Consider the following 11715-nt stretch of genomic DNA (forward strand, 5'->3'; position numbering starts at 1 on the left):
AAATTTGATTTCTTTTGACATTCTGTATTCTCTTCATGAATACACTTTTGACAGGACCAAGCGGATTTTCTCCCCCTACAACTCGTCCAGGATATGCCAAATGCATTAGAAAATGCCTACAATGGGCCTGAAGGTCTCAAAAATTCACATTTGCAACAGCTCAAATTTCCGGCACAGCAGGCCCGCCCTACCCAATGGAGAGCTCGTACTAGTTCTCCATTTTACAATACTCTCCTCGAACACATGGAGCACCTGGGCACCGGCCCAGGACTCACCTGCCTTAATAAAGCCTTCACCTGCAGATGAGCGGCAGGACAACAGTAAGGAAGCCAGTAGATGGAACAGGAAAAGGAACAAGGACTTTGAACGAGACTGAAAAGTTGCTGCAGTAACAACTTCACTCTACTTGGAGTACAGTGATGACAATGGCGACCTTTCCTATGACAAGAAGGAACATCGAGCGAACTTACTGAAGTTTTCATTACAGAAATAAATAATACTTGCATTATTAAAATCATATAAACAATTATGTCATAATATATTTATTTTAATAAGTGTTCTTCTAAGTTTGAAATTATAAAAGGTTTGGTTATATATAAACGTAAATACTTCATGCTGTTTCCATTGTAATCGCCTTGATAAAATGGATTCCAATCACCAACTAAAACCTCTGCATCACATACCGAACAGTTTCTACGATTAATAAAAAATGGGTATGAAATTGTATTCAGACCGTCCGCCATTCAAGTCCCACTCTCGTTTGAAATTTATTGTTGCAGATGCCCGGACAGGGATCCCGGTCCCATGTGTGGCGCATATGTTTCGCCTTTTTTGCATGCAATATTCTATTGAAATATTTGCAAATTACTCGGGGATCTCACCATCCCTGCCGACATCGGCGTCGTTGTCGTTGTCGTCGTCGTCCTGACAACGACGTTGACGCCCAGCCAGGACAATGGACAATTTGCGCCACAGAATCAGGTATTTAAAATGTGCACTTCATGTGGCTCTAGTTGGGCAGATTTAAGCTCACATATAGGCACCACTGAGTAGGGACAATGCCTGGACGGCAGCTAGCAGGAGGAGATGTCTGTGGCCATAATTTATTACAAGGAACAAAGTTATTTTAGGTGCTGCACACGCACATGTATGTATATCTGCCCTGCACTGAGTGAAATATTGCCTAAAAATTATAAGTCTCCATAGATAATTTTTCTACAACGCAATTTCGTACACAGTCAATGCCTAAAATTACAGAGAAAGGATGTAAAAATTGCCTAAGTTTTGTCAAGTTTAGGTTTCTATTAAATCAAGAGGTTATCTTGCTTTTCGATGATTTAATTAATACAAAAATTAAATATATTAATAAAGATTCAATGCAATTTTCATATAACTAAAATTCCACATTCCATTGCTTATACTTTATCTCAAAATATTCTCAGTGCAAGTGACGAGAGCATATCCAATGTCCTGCCGAGCCAGAACATTCATTAAATAAAATAAAGTTAGCTTGTAGTAATTGTCAACGACAGTTTGATGTTTTTGTGAAATATTACAAGTAAATTGTTTTGCCGGCAGCTCCTTCGATCCATGCAGATTCCCAATAAGAAAATATATTCAAGGCAGGTCCTTTACGGACAGTGTTGCAATTTGCCAAATTCGATTACCTCATGCATATGAAAGGGCCTGCCATGCTGGCCATCCTGGCCATGATGTATGAGCCGAGTGGCCGCTTTGGCCATGATTAATGATTCGCTTTGCGATTGTTGCCAAAGCAACGGAATTATGCGAACAGAAGAGTCCTCAATTAAGTATGCGGCAAGGTCAAAAACCAGAGCAAACTCAATTAATATAAGCGGCGGGTCAACAATCAACAAAACCGCGACATTTCCACTTTTCCACCGACCCTCGGGCAGGATTTTCCTTTCAATGGCCATAAAACGCGGCTTTAAAGCCAGCTTATGTCCTTGGCTCGTCGTTGTTATTGCAACGATGGGTGGCAGGGGTCGACGAGGTCGCCATTTCACTAATTAAGCAAATATTTACTGACCGCTCTCCGCGCGGACCTTCGCTTCGATTCTAGTGGCAAGTTATCTGGAAATTTCAGAAGGCAAAAGCTGAAGTCGCCGCCGCCTATCCTCCAGCTACCACAATAGGGACTAAGAATAATTCCATGTCAACACACTCATAAATAATGGACTGAGAGCTGATCCAGCCACCCATTCCTAGCCCGGTCCCATTCCCCAGCCTCCCCATCATCATCAGCATTGTCAGATTCAAGTGGCCAGGTACAGACAAAGGCAGCACAGTATTTATCATAAGCAGGACGAAAAATTTAAGGGGCACTACCGGATACCGTAGATCCCTCTTGAAATAAATAAATTAAAAATAAAAATAAAAATAGAAAATACCTGATGTACAGAAGTTAAACCAATAAAAAACACTCACCTTTTTGCTGCAAAATTTAGTTGAGCACAAAAAGGAGCAACTAGATTTTAAAAAATACTTCCATATCATTGTGGAATTTCTACCTTAGTTTCCTAATAAAAAAAACTGCTTTGTGCAAGGGCATCTGTAGCTTTCCAGAAGCATTTTAATAGACGACAAAATTTATCAGTGCCACAAAATGAGTTTCACTGACGAAGTCTCCTCCCTCCCTCACTCGTAGCCTAACTTCCACCATTTCCACCTGGCGACGATTTGTCATCTTTTAAATACAACAACTTCGCAGAGCACAGTGAATGGCTTTGGAGGGAAAGGACGTGGGACGAAGGACAAAGGACAAGGCAATAATGCGCCGCAGCATAAATTTTATTTATTTTATAAGCGCATAAAGCTCTTGCCATGGCCAAGAAAAGAGGTGGTTACACACAAAGAAATTAATAAGGATACTAGGATAATAGAATTTCACACTTTCATTTGGCATAATAGAATTTAAGCTATTATTTTATGTATTTGAAAACAAAAAAGCTACCTTACAAAATTTTTTGTATTTTGATTTTTTTTATGTTTTTTGTTCAGTCCATTAAGAGGACAAATAGTACACAGCCACCCTTGTATTTTTTCGCCCGATAGCTGGCAACTTTGTTTGTCTAATACCTGGGATGCTTGGCCAACACTTTGTTGCCGTGGCGCGGTATTCAAAATAGGTTTTTAGTTGACTGTCCTGCAGAAGGTGGAGTGCTGGCAGCCGCAGGAGTAGAAATGCCACACCCCCGTCCTTGTGAATGGCCAACACCCGCCCCCTTTCCCCACAACGACTGTGTGTGACTGTGCGTGATATGAGCAGCAGCCAGGCATCGCTGGATCTCAGGATCTCAGCCACTTCATGTCAGGCTTTGGGCGTAATTTTTCTTGGGAAAAATAACTTGAGCAGCGTCACTAAACGAGCTTTTTACGCTGTCCTTGTTATAAAAAAAAGAAAAAAATAATAATAGGGGACGCGAAGGGGTACTGAAGTGGGGGACAGGGACGCTGATGTCGTGGCAACGACGCGCTTGTAAAAGTTGATAGATTTGCATAAGTAATTTGATAAAATGTAGTTGACAGTAAAAAGCAGCGAGCCATGCACACATGCACAACACACCGAAGAATTCCTCTGGCAAAATAATATGTCGCGGGGTGTTAGGGGGACAACTGATGACAGCGGTTGCCCAAAAGGGAGGCGCCAATCCCCCCTACCCACGCCACAGGATGGGGCTATTTTTCTTACTTATATAGCCACGAAGGGGGGAGCAGGAGCCGTTTCATTACCCCAAATGAGAAATGCGGAAATGCACTGACAAACGCTATATTAAAATATAGAAAAATTGCTTTAAAGTTCATATGAAAGCATTGTTAAAGGGTTGTTTCAATGGAGAACTGGATTAAGTTTTCTTATGGAAAACCTTTTTTAAAGAGCTTATGAAGTATCTTAAATTAAAATATATTTTGATCTCTGAATATAGTAATATGTCCTCTTTTTATAGACTAGTTCGAGCATATGTTTTGATTATAGTTTGACAACCATCACTTTTTTACTATTAAAAGCTAGCAATGCACTTAAAAAGTTTTATGGGGGGAATACGTTTACCTTCTCTTGAATTCCCAAGAACTACTACTTCGTGTTTAAGTGTTCGGCCATAATAAGTCTTGTTTTTCATATCAAGAATGAAGCACTCTGAAATTGTGAGCAATTCGATCAGCTCAACCAAAATATATATAATATATCTACATATATGTAATTTATGTTAGACCTAGTTATATAGAAGTTCAAATACTCTAAAAATGACAACAAAAAATACAAAATTTGAAAAACATCTAGCAGATCATATTGATATAGTAAAAAGTAAAAAACATAAATTTTAAATCTTTTTTTATTGTGTTTACTTTATTCCATTATTTTATCAACTATGTTGGCTTATGCAAATGAATGGACTCCTTAAAAGGGTGTTAAAAGAAATAAGTAAAACACAACTCATAAAGCGCACATCAATTTGACATAACGGAAGCATGATATGCGCGCATAAATTTTATGCACTTCAACACCACAAAAAGCGGTAATGATAATGCCGTGTCGCGTCATAAAAATGCGATACACCCGATGTCACCCTCTTGGCCAAAAAAAAGTAAGGTAAGCACCCCAATAATAACCGGAAAAGGGGAGCCCAAAGAATGTACCTAAACACAGGACGACAACAAGCCACAAAAGCTCTCGTAAAAATGTATCTATACATCCGCTGGCGATTGGCAACGAAATAAGTGTGTTGCTAAGCTTTCTTTACACTACACTGAGAGAAAGCAAATTTGACAAATACAACGGGATTCGATATTAATATCTATCTAATATGTGCCTTCCTTCACTAACAATCAGTATTGATTTAACGTCATAATCTTTGATATCACAATCTAATCGTATGATTCTGCAATATACAATAAATAGTTAATAAAGTTACACTTTACTAAAATAATTAGTAAATATTTTCAAGACTTTCTAACTTGATACTTCAATCAGAAAAGAAACAGAATTTATTATAAATACAATAATATATTATTATTATATTATTTATATATTAGTTACACTTTACTAAAATAATTAGTAAATATATTCAAGACTTTCTAACTTGATACTTCAATCAGAAAAGAAACAGAATTTATTATAAATACAATAATATATTAAGTCAGAGTTAATTCATAAGATAAATTATTTATGTATTGAACAAATTAATAATTAAACTTTTTAAGTTTCTCCAGGTGTATCTGCTAGTTGGGTAAGGACGCCGCTTATGGAGATGGGTGTGTGGTCGGTGGGTGGGTGGGCGGCTTGACGGGGCGAAACTATCCACAGCTGCAACGGGTGAGTGGCTGCCCCGGAGGTGGTGGCTTTTCCTCATTCGTTGGCAACGCTCCGCTCACGCGACACGTGCGTGGAAAACTCAACTCCGTATTGTTGCGACATTGTGCATTGTGTTGTGAAAAGTTGGAGCTGTTGAAACTGGAATAAAATAATAATAGACACCGAGTGTCAGCAGCTGCCGGGAAAGGTAAAAAGTGTGGCAAAGAAATAATCGACATGTCTGTTAATTATGGTGAAAGTTTTTCCGCACACACGTCGCTCCTTTTGCTGAGCTGACTTTTCCTTTTCCGTGTTGTCTCTTTATATTTTTTCATTTCACTGTTCACTGTATTGGAGCGACAGCTGGCGGTGTCAGTAGCCGATACTCGTACTTTTGCTTGTTAGCGAAACAAGCGTCGCGTCATCGCATCTCTGTATAACATACTATAGTATCTGCAGTATCCCTGAATCTGGTTCGTGTCATAAAGACACGCACAAATCATGCTTATACTCGGCCTGCTCCAGGGTCCCTTTGCCGGCTTTTAGCGCTGTCCTTTTGCTTAACTCGCAATTTATGGTTAATCGATGTTGTCTTTGAACGTGACCTATTTGCTTTATTTGCCATAGGTCTTCAGCCGTTGTCGTGTGAGTCCCCGTATCCTGTGTCACCAGTGCCTCCAGTGTCTCTCTGTATGTGCCGCCATTATCCCTGTCGCACTCGGTGTCCTGCTGACGTGTTAAATCGTCTTTTTGTTTACCCTTACCCTCAATAAAGCCATAATTTATTTTTCATGTTCTATCGCAGTTCGTTAGCATCTCCCTCTTTCGTCCTCCCCAATTCTTTTTGCTCTTTCTTCTCGTTAGCTGTCTCTTTGCTTTTTGCATACGTGGCGTATGCGTTATATGTATTATGTGTGTTTGGAACGTCTCCGAAGAGAACCTGGGCCAAATCGATACTACGGACGACCTTGACTTCTACGGAGGATGCTGCAGTTTGCCAGTTCCGGTGCATTTGTTGCTCAGAAACAAATGTTGCCAAGACCCGGGAAATCCCCGCCGACAGAGCTTTACTGTTTGCCAAGCTCTGGAGTATTAAAAACAGCTGAGCCACTAAAACTTTTTTCATTATATGATACATTACGTATTTACGTATTTAGTACCATGGAATTCTATTTGTTTAAAAAATACACCCTCAGAGAACTATTTTCCCAAAATTATGTCATAGCTTCATATGACCTAAATATGCCAATTTTACTTTTGGAATGGGATTTAAATTTATTCTTTCCTCAGTGACCTGTGAGTGGACCTGCGTGTGCCATCTAAGGACACCAAAGTGCCACCTGGGGTTCTTAATTAGAGCACCGTTCACTAGTCAGTCGTGACTGTCTATCTAACGGGGTCATCAGCACAGGGAGCCCTAGCAGATATATAATTATATATACATGTGCACATAAATAGTTAGAATAAAAGCTTTGTGAGGTTGTCTGACATGCCAGTTATTCAAATCACATAAATCGATGTAATTTCGTCCTCGAAAGCCTTTCTCGCAGTGAAGGCCCAGAGACTATGCCAGTTGCTCTCCAATTCCGGGTGTTCGTTGGCCTTCTGAATAGCCAAATCAATGTTATTGATTCGAAAGACAAACATTTGACGATTCAGGACTGTTTACTTCATTACCAGTGATGACTACATGAAATCAAACGAAATTGGAAATTAAGTCGCTAGAGTTCGGGGTACAACTTCAATGAAAATGATGTAACAATATATTGTGTTTTGTGAAAACAGCCACTAAGAAGTCAAAGGAAATGCATGTATGAAAGGAATAATCAAATAATTTACTCAGTGCTTAAACACATATCAGGAGTTTTCTGGAATACACCGTGTCAGGACTATGTTCAGATTTCAAGTAGGTATTTTGAGAACATTAAAACAATCTCTGCTTTGCTGTAAAAACTTTAAACAATATCAAAACAAATCAACTAAATATTCAAATCAATATTAATTTATCTTCTATGCTATTATAATTTTTGTTTCAATCGGTTCTTATCTGATTAAATTCCCTATTAAGTCAATGAATTCCCAAATGAAGCATCTTAACGTTAATTAAATGCTTGCTTGGTGTGCAAATGTTGTCATCGCTCATTGCTACATATATGTATGTAGGTGAATCTGTTATTATTGTGATGTCATGCGTGAAATATTGAGGTGAGCGCACACACTTGCACCCGCCCGCCAAATTGAGTGCTAATCAAACTAGTTTGGACCTCGAGTCGTCACAGTTCATTGAGCCAAGTGCCACCTGGTCAGAGTTTATCCCCCGCCCGTGTGGGTGGCAGCTCAATGAAGATTGTGGCCCAGACTAAAGGTGTGCTTATCCACACAGAGAGAAATGATTGGGAAACACCTTAATATAATTTACTTTGGCTACAATACATAAGACATCTTAACAGCTACTAATTTTCTTCATTATTTTTCCAAGTACATTTTCCTCTGTGTGAGGAAACAACATCTCAAAGGTCAATTAGGCCACACAAGTTATTTTCTTGAAATGTACTTTTAAGGCTGAGCTACAAAGTAATTCCACATTTTTTTAACGCTGCTTTTCTTTAATTCAGATTCACATTCAAGATAGAAAACTGCTGGCAAGCCTTTGAGTGAAGCGAACCGTGTACTCGATGTGCCATAAATAGATGGCAAGTCATATTTGGCCAGATTAATTTAAAATGTAAATCAACTCGGTAAATTACAGTGAGTACTTTGGTTTCCTGGAGATCGTGCTTAATTAGGCGCCTTTGAGCTAAAGTAAATCAATTCCGAGTGTAGTCGCCCTCGGCCATGACTGTCATAGCCCGGCAACCGATGCCATCGCCCTTGCCGGGGCCAGAAAAGTATTTGCCGAGCTGACAATTATTGTGGCAGCTTAAACACAGAAATTAAATATCAAACAAATTCGCATTAATCGCCCCGGGCCATTGACGTCTTTTAAGCCGGCTTACAAGCAAAGAGAAATGGAATCTTAATTAAATCCACACAAAAATTGATAAGGGAAACGTAAACAGTTTTCCTTCCATTAAAAATATTGAAGCTTTAGCTATTACATTCAAAGGTTTATTTGAGTCTTGTAATATTTTTAGTTGGCAGTGTCATATATGTCATAGTTTCATCAGGCATTGTTACGTTTCTATCTTTCGTTTCTATTTATATACAAAGTCAGTTTTCAGGGTTTTCAAAATTGTTAAAAAAAAATTGTAACTTTTTACGATCTCAGCGGAGACCTACAGAAATTTCAATCGCTTAAATATGGCACCCTTATCAAGAGTATACAAAATTGTATTTGGCTTTCATTGCTTTATTATTACAAAAGTGTTCATCTTAAATTTTTTTGTTTCTTTCACAGATGCAACGTGAGAGCCCCTACTCGAAGGAGGCCGCCCTGAGTAACTTGGCCAAGCGCGAGTTGGCCAACGGCCTCGACAAGGATCCAATTTACAAATTGCGCCTCCAGTGCTTCAGTCGCGGTGCCACTGGCATCTTGGGCCTGGCCAGGTGAGTTAGCCACAACCACGACACCCGTTCGTACCTCTTTCCCTTTCGATGGGTTAACTTGATCAAGGAATCGAGGGTTTTGCCTAAGGTTGGCTCATTCTGTTTGCATAATGTTGGAGAGACCTGTAGGGATAGTGGACTGTTTGCTATTTGTTTCTTATCTGCACACTTGTTAGGAGTGGCACTGATTGTAAATAATACCCTTTAATCTTTCAAAGATATATATCATGTAGGGTTTTAAGGAGTTAAAGCACTGTAGAATACCTACAGTTTGGCCAATTTATTCCCCCTCGTGTGGGAAATGTACAAAGCCATGATATAGCAAAAAGTGTTCCTTTTTTTACCGGGACTGCTCTGATGAGCCTCTCGTGAAGCGCAACATACCCGGGATGGTGTATTAAAATGATGAAATTGTTGAGTGTCCGACAAGTGACGAGAACGGGAGCGAGAATATGTAGTATAGCGACGTGTAGGGCAGGTGAAGATGGTCGGTGGCAAATGAAACTGAAACTTTGCGGGGTTTGCTTGGTCCTGCCACTGCCCCTGATCCTGCTGCTGATGATGATGTTAAGTTCAGGCTCGCCTAGGCGCATGTAAATACGAGCCTGCCGAGAGTTCGAGTGCATGTTGAACTAACATTCTCGAAAGCGCTTTCAAGTGTATGTGCAGGCCGGGCAGGGAAAAAAAACACAGGGAAATGGCATAGAAAAAAAATAGAGAAAAAAAACTATAACTATGATGCTGTGGCAGTGAGACTGAAGCGAAGGCTGAGTGCGAGTGGCAAAAATCGCTGACTGAATGCAAACAAACATAATTGGATTTCTCTAGTTGCTGGTGAGTAAAGCCACACTCGAAGGAAATCTGGGATAAATCATTTGGTTGAAAAACAATATAAATGTTACCAATTTAAAGTTTTTGAATTAAATGTAGTAATAGAAATTAAAATCAACAGAAAGGTGAAGATTCAGGTTACCAAGTTTAAGTAAGATTGGAATAGAGCATTTAATTGATCATACATTTAAATAAGTCTAGGTATAATGAAAGCCATGAATTATAAATGATTTACAATGAAATAATTCAAGATCCATCTCATGATCTCAGCAACATAGAATCCAGTTTTTCTGGCAGTGCAGCGGCATGCCCGCAATCCACACAGTACGGGGATCGGCCCACTGTTAGTTTTTATTTCAATTTGAGCTCCGAGGAGCCAACCGCACCCACCTGCCTGCCACCGGCTGCTCCACCTTCCGCTTTACCGTCCTGGCCGTCCTTCTGTCTGCTAACAATTTTCCGTTTTGAATATATAGACATTTTGTACAAAATCCTCGCATCTATCTGCAACATATGTACGGCGTGGCGTGTGCACTTGCTTGTTTGTTTGTTGGTCGGATGGTGGCTGCGCCTATTGGCCTCGTCCTCGTGAGCGCGCATTTTCATTTGTATTTATGCAATTTGTTTGTTTGCCAGCCGGAAAATTCAATGCATCGAATGCATAGCTGAATGAGCCCGCCACCCACAGTCGCCCCACACTTTTCTGAGCATCTATCAATGGCATATTCTTATCCGGCGCTCTTTGTCCTGTGGCAATAATAGGAATATATTTCCATTTCGCCCGCCATATTGAGAATTATTTTTGCGGTCTTCGGTTCGCTTCGTTATGCTGATTTTCATTTTTTTGCTCTCTATTTTCAATTTTCCAGGACATTTCGAGTGATGGACGATGATGGCAGCAAGAGTCTTAATGCGGAGGAGTTCAAGAAGGGAGTCTCTGATATCGGCCTGGAGTTGAGCGACTCTGAAATCCAGCAGATGTTCACCAGGTTGGTTGAGCTAAGAATAAAGATAAACAAAATAAATTATCCATTTGATATTTAGAAAACACTAAAAGCAATCAAAAAATATTTCTTTACTCATTTATCTTTTCAGCTTCGATACTGATGGAAGCGGCAGCATCAATATGACCGAATTTTTGGTACAACTGCGGGTATGCACACTAAAACAGACAAGGTCTAAGTGTACTTTAATATTGTCGTTTACAGCCTCCCATGAACAAAACCCGTATCGGTATCATCGAAAAGGCATTTGACAAGATGGATGTCAACGGTGATGGGCAAATAACTGCCGTCGACTTGAAGAATGTCTACTCGGTGCGGGAGCATCCGAAATATCAAAGCGGCGAGTTGACAGAGAATGAGATTTTTGAGGCCTTCCTCAAAAATTTTGAGGCTGGAGCTCCGAATCCGGATGGCATCGTGACCAAGGAGGAATTTATCAACTACTACGCCACGATCAGTGCCTCGATCGACAACGACGCCTACTTTGATCTGATGATGCGACGCGCCTATAAACTCTAGATTGTGTTCCTTTCAGCAGTTCCAAATTTAACGTCCATTCGCCGTCTTTAAAGCTTGATGATCAGCGCACTAAAATAATAACTAAAAGCCAATGTTTTAATTAAAATAACTAGTTATGTTGAACGTTAAAGGGTTTTATTTAAAAAAGAGTAGTAACCATACCATTTTGGAATAAGATTTCTAATTTGCTTGTCAAATCCATTCAATACTTTCAATACCAATTTAATTTTCTATTCTTTTTTTTGTGATTTCCGACATCTGCTATTTGTCGGCTTTAAACCGCTTTTACTAACCTAATCTTTGGCTTTGCCCAGCGATTTGCGAAATGACAACGCAAATCAGTCGAGCCGTAAACATTCTATGTCCATCCCCTTCTTGCGACCGAGCTGCGTGTAGTTTCGGCCAAATAATGCGCTATAATAATTTATTAAATTAAAGCCGCGTGCTAATTAGCATAAAACTAATTAGATTACTTGTACATGTGAAGCCGCAAAGCACGGC

General features: G+C 39.7%; 1 protein-coding gene across 5 annotated transcripts; it reads left to right on the forward strand.

Moving 5' to 3' along the window:
• Positions 1-5240: 5240 nt before the first annotated feature.
• LOC110187757 (calcyphosin-like protein) lies at positions 5241-11337 on the forward strand. 5 transcript variants are annotated; one of them, XM_086839508.1, is made up of 6 exons: positions 5322-5522; positions 7100-7220; positions 8712-8860; positions 10561-10680; positions 10787-10844; positions 10900-11337. In XM_086839508.1, exons 2-6 carry the CDS (start codon positions 7206-7208, stop codon positions 11212-11214), a joined length of 657 nt encoding a protein of 218 aa, XP_086695634.1. In that variant the 5' UTR covers positions 5322-5522; positions 7100-7205; the 3' UTR covers positions 11215-11337. The 5 variants fall into 5 exon arrangements, with proteins under 5 accessions (XP_020812879.1, XP_086695634.1, XP_086695643.1 ...); XM_086839517.1 differs by having other exon boundaries at positions 5371-5522; positions 6853-7220; XM_020957220.2 differs by lacking the exon at positions 7100-7220 and having other exon boundaries at positions 5241-5522.
• Positions 11338-11715: the final 378 nt, after the last annotated feature.

The sequence above is a fragment of the Drosophila serrata genome, unplaced genomic scaffold (genome assembly GCF_035046125.1).
Source record: "Drosophila serrata isolate PLE 108 unplaced genomic scaffold, ASM3504612v1 contig_78, whole genome shotgun sequence".
NCBI classification, from domain to species: domain Eukaryota; kingdom Metazoa; phylum Arthropoda; class Insecta; order Diptera; family Drosophilidae; genus Drosophila; species Drosophila serrata.

Excerpts from the sequence above, each read along its gene's own strand:
- LOC110187757 (XM_020957218.2), top strand. The coding sequence starts at position 8,615 with ATGGCACCCTTATCAAGAGTATACAAAATT. Across the intron at positions 8,645-8,711 it reads TATCAAGAGTATACAAAATT|ATGCAACGTGAGAGCCCCTA; the intron begins GTATTTGGCTTT and ends TTTCTTTCACAG. Across the intron at positions 10,681-10,786 it reads ATCCAGCAGATGTTCACCAG|CTTCGATACTGATGGAAGCG; the intron begins GTTGGTTGAGCT and ends TTATCTTTTCAG.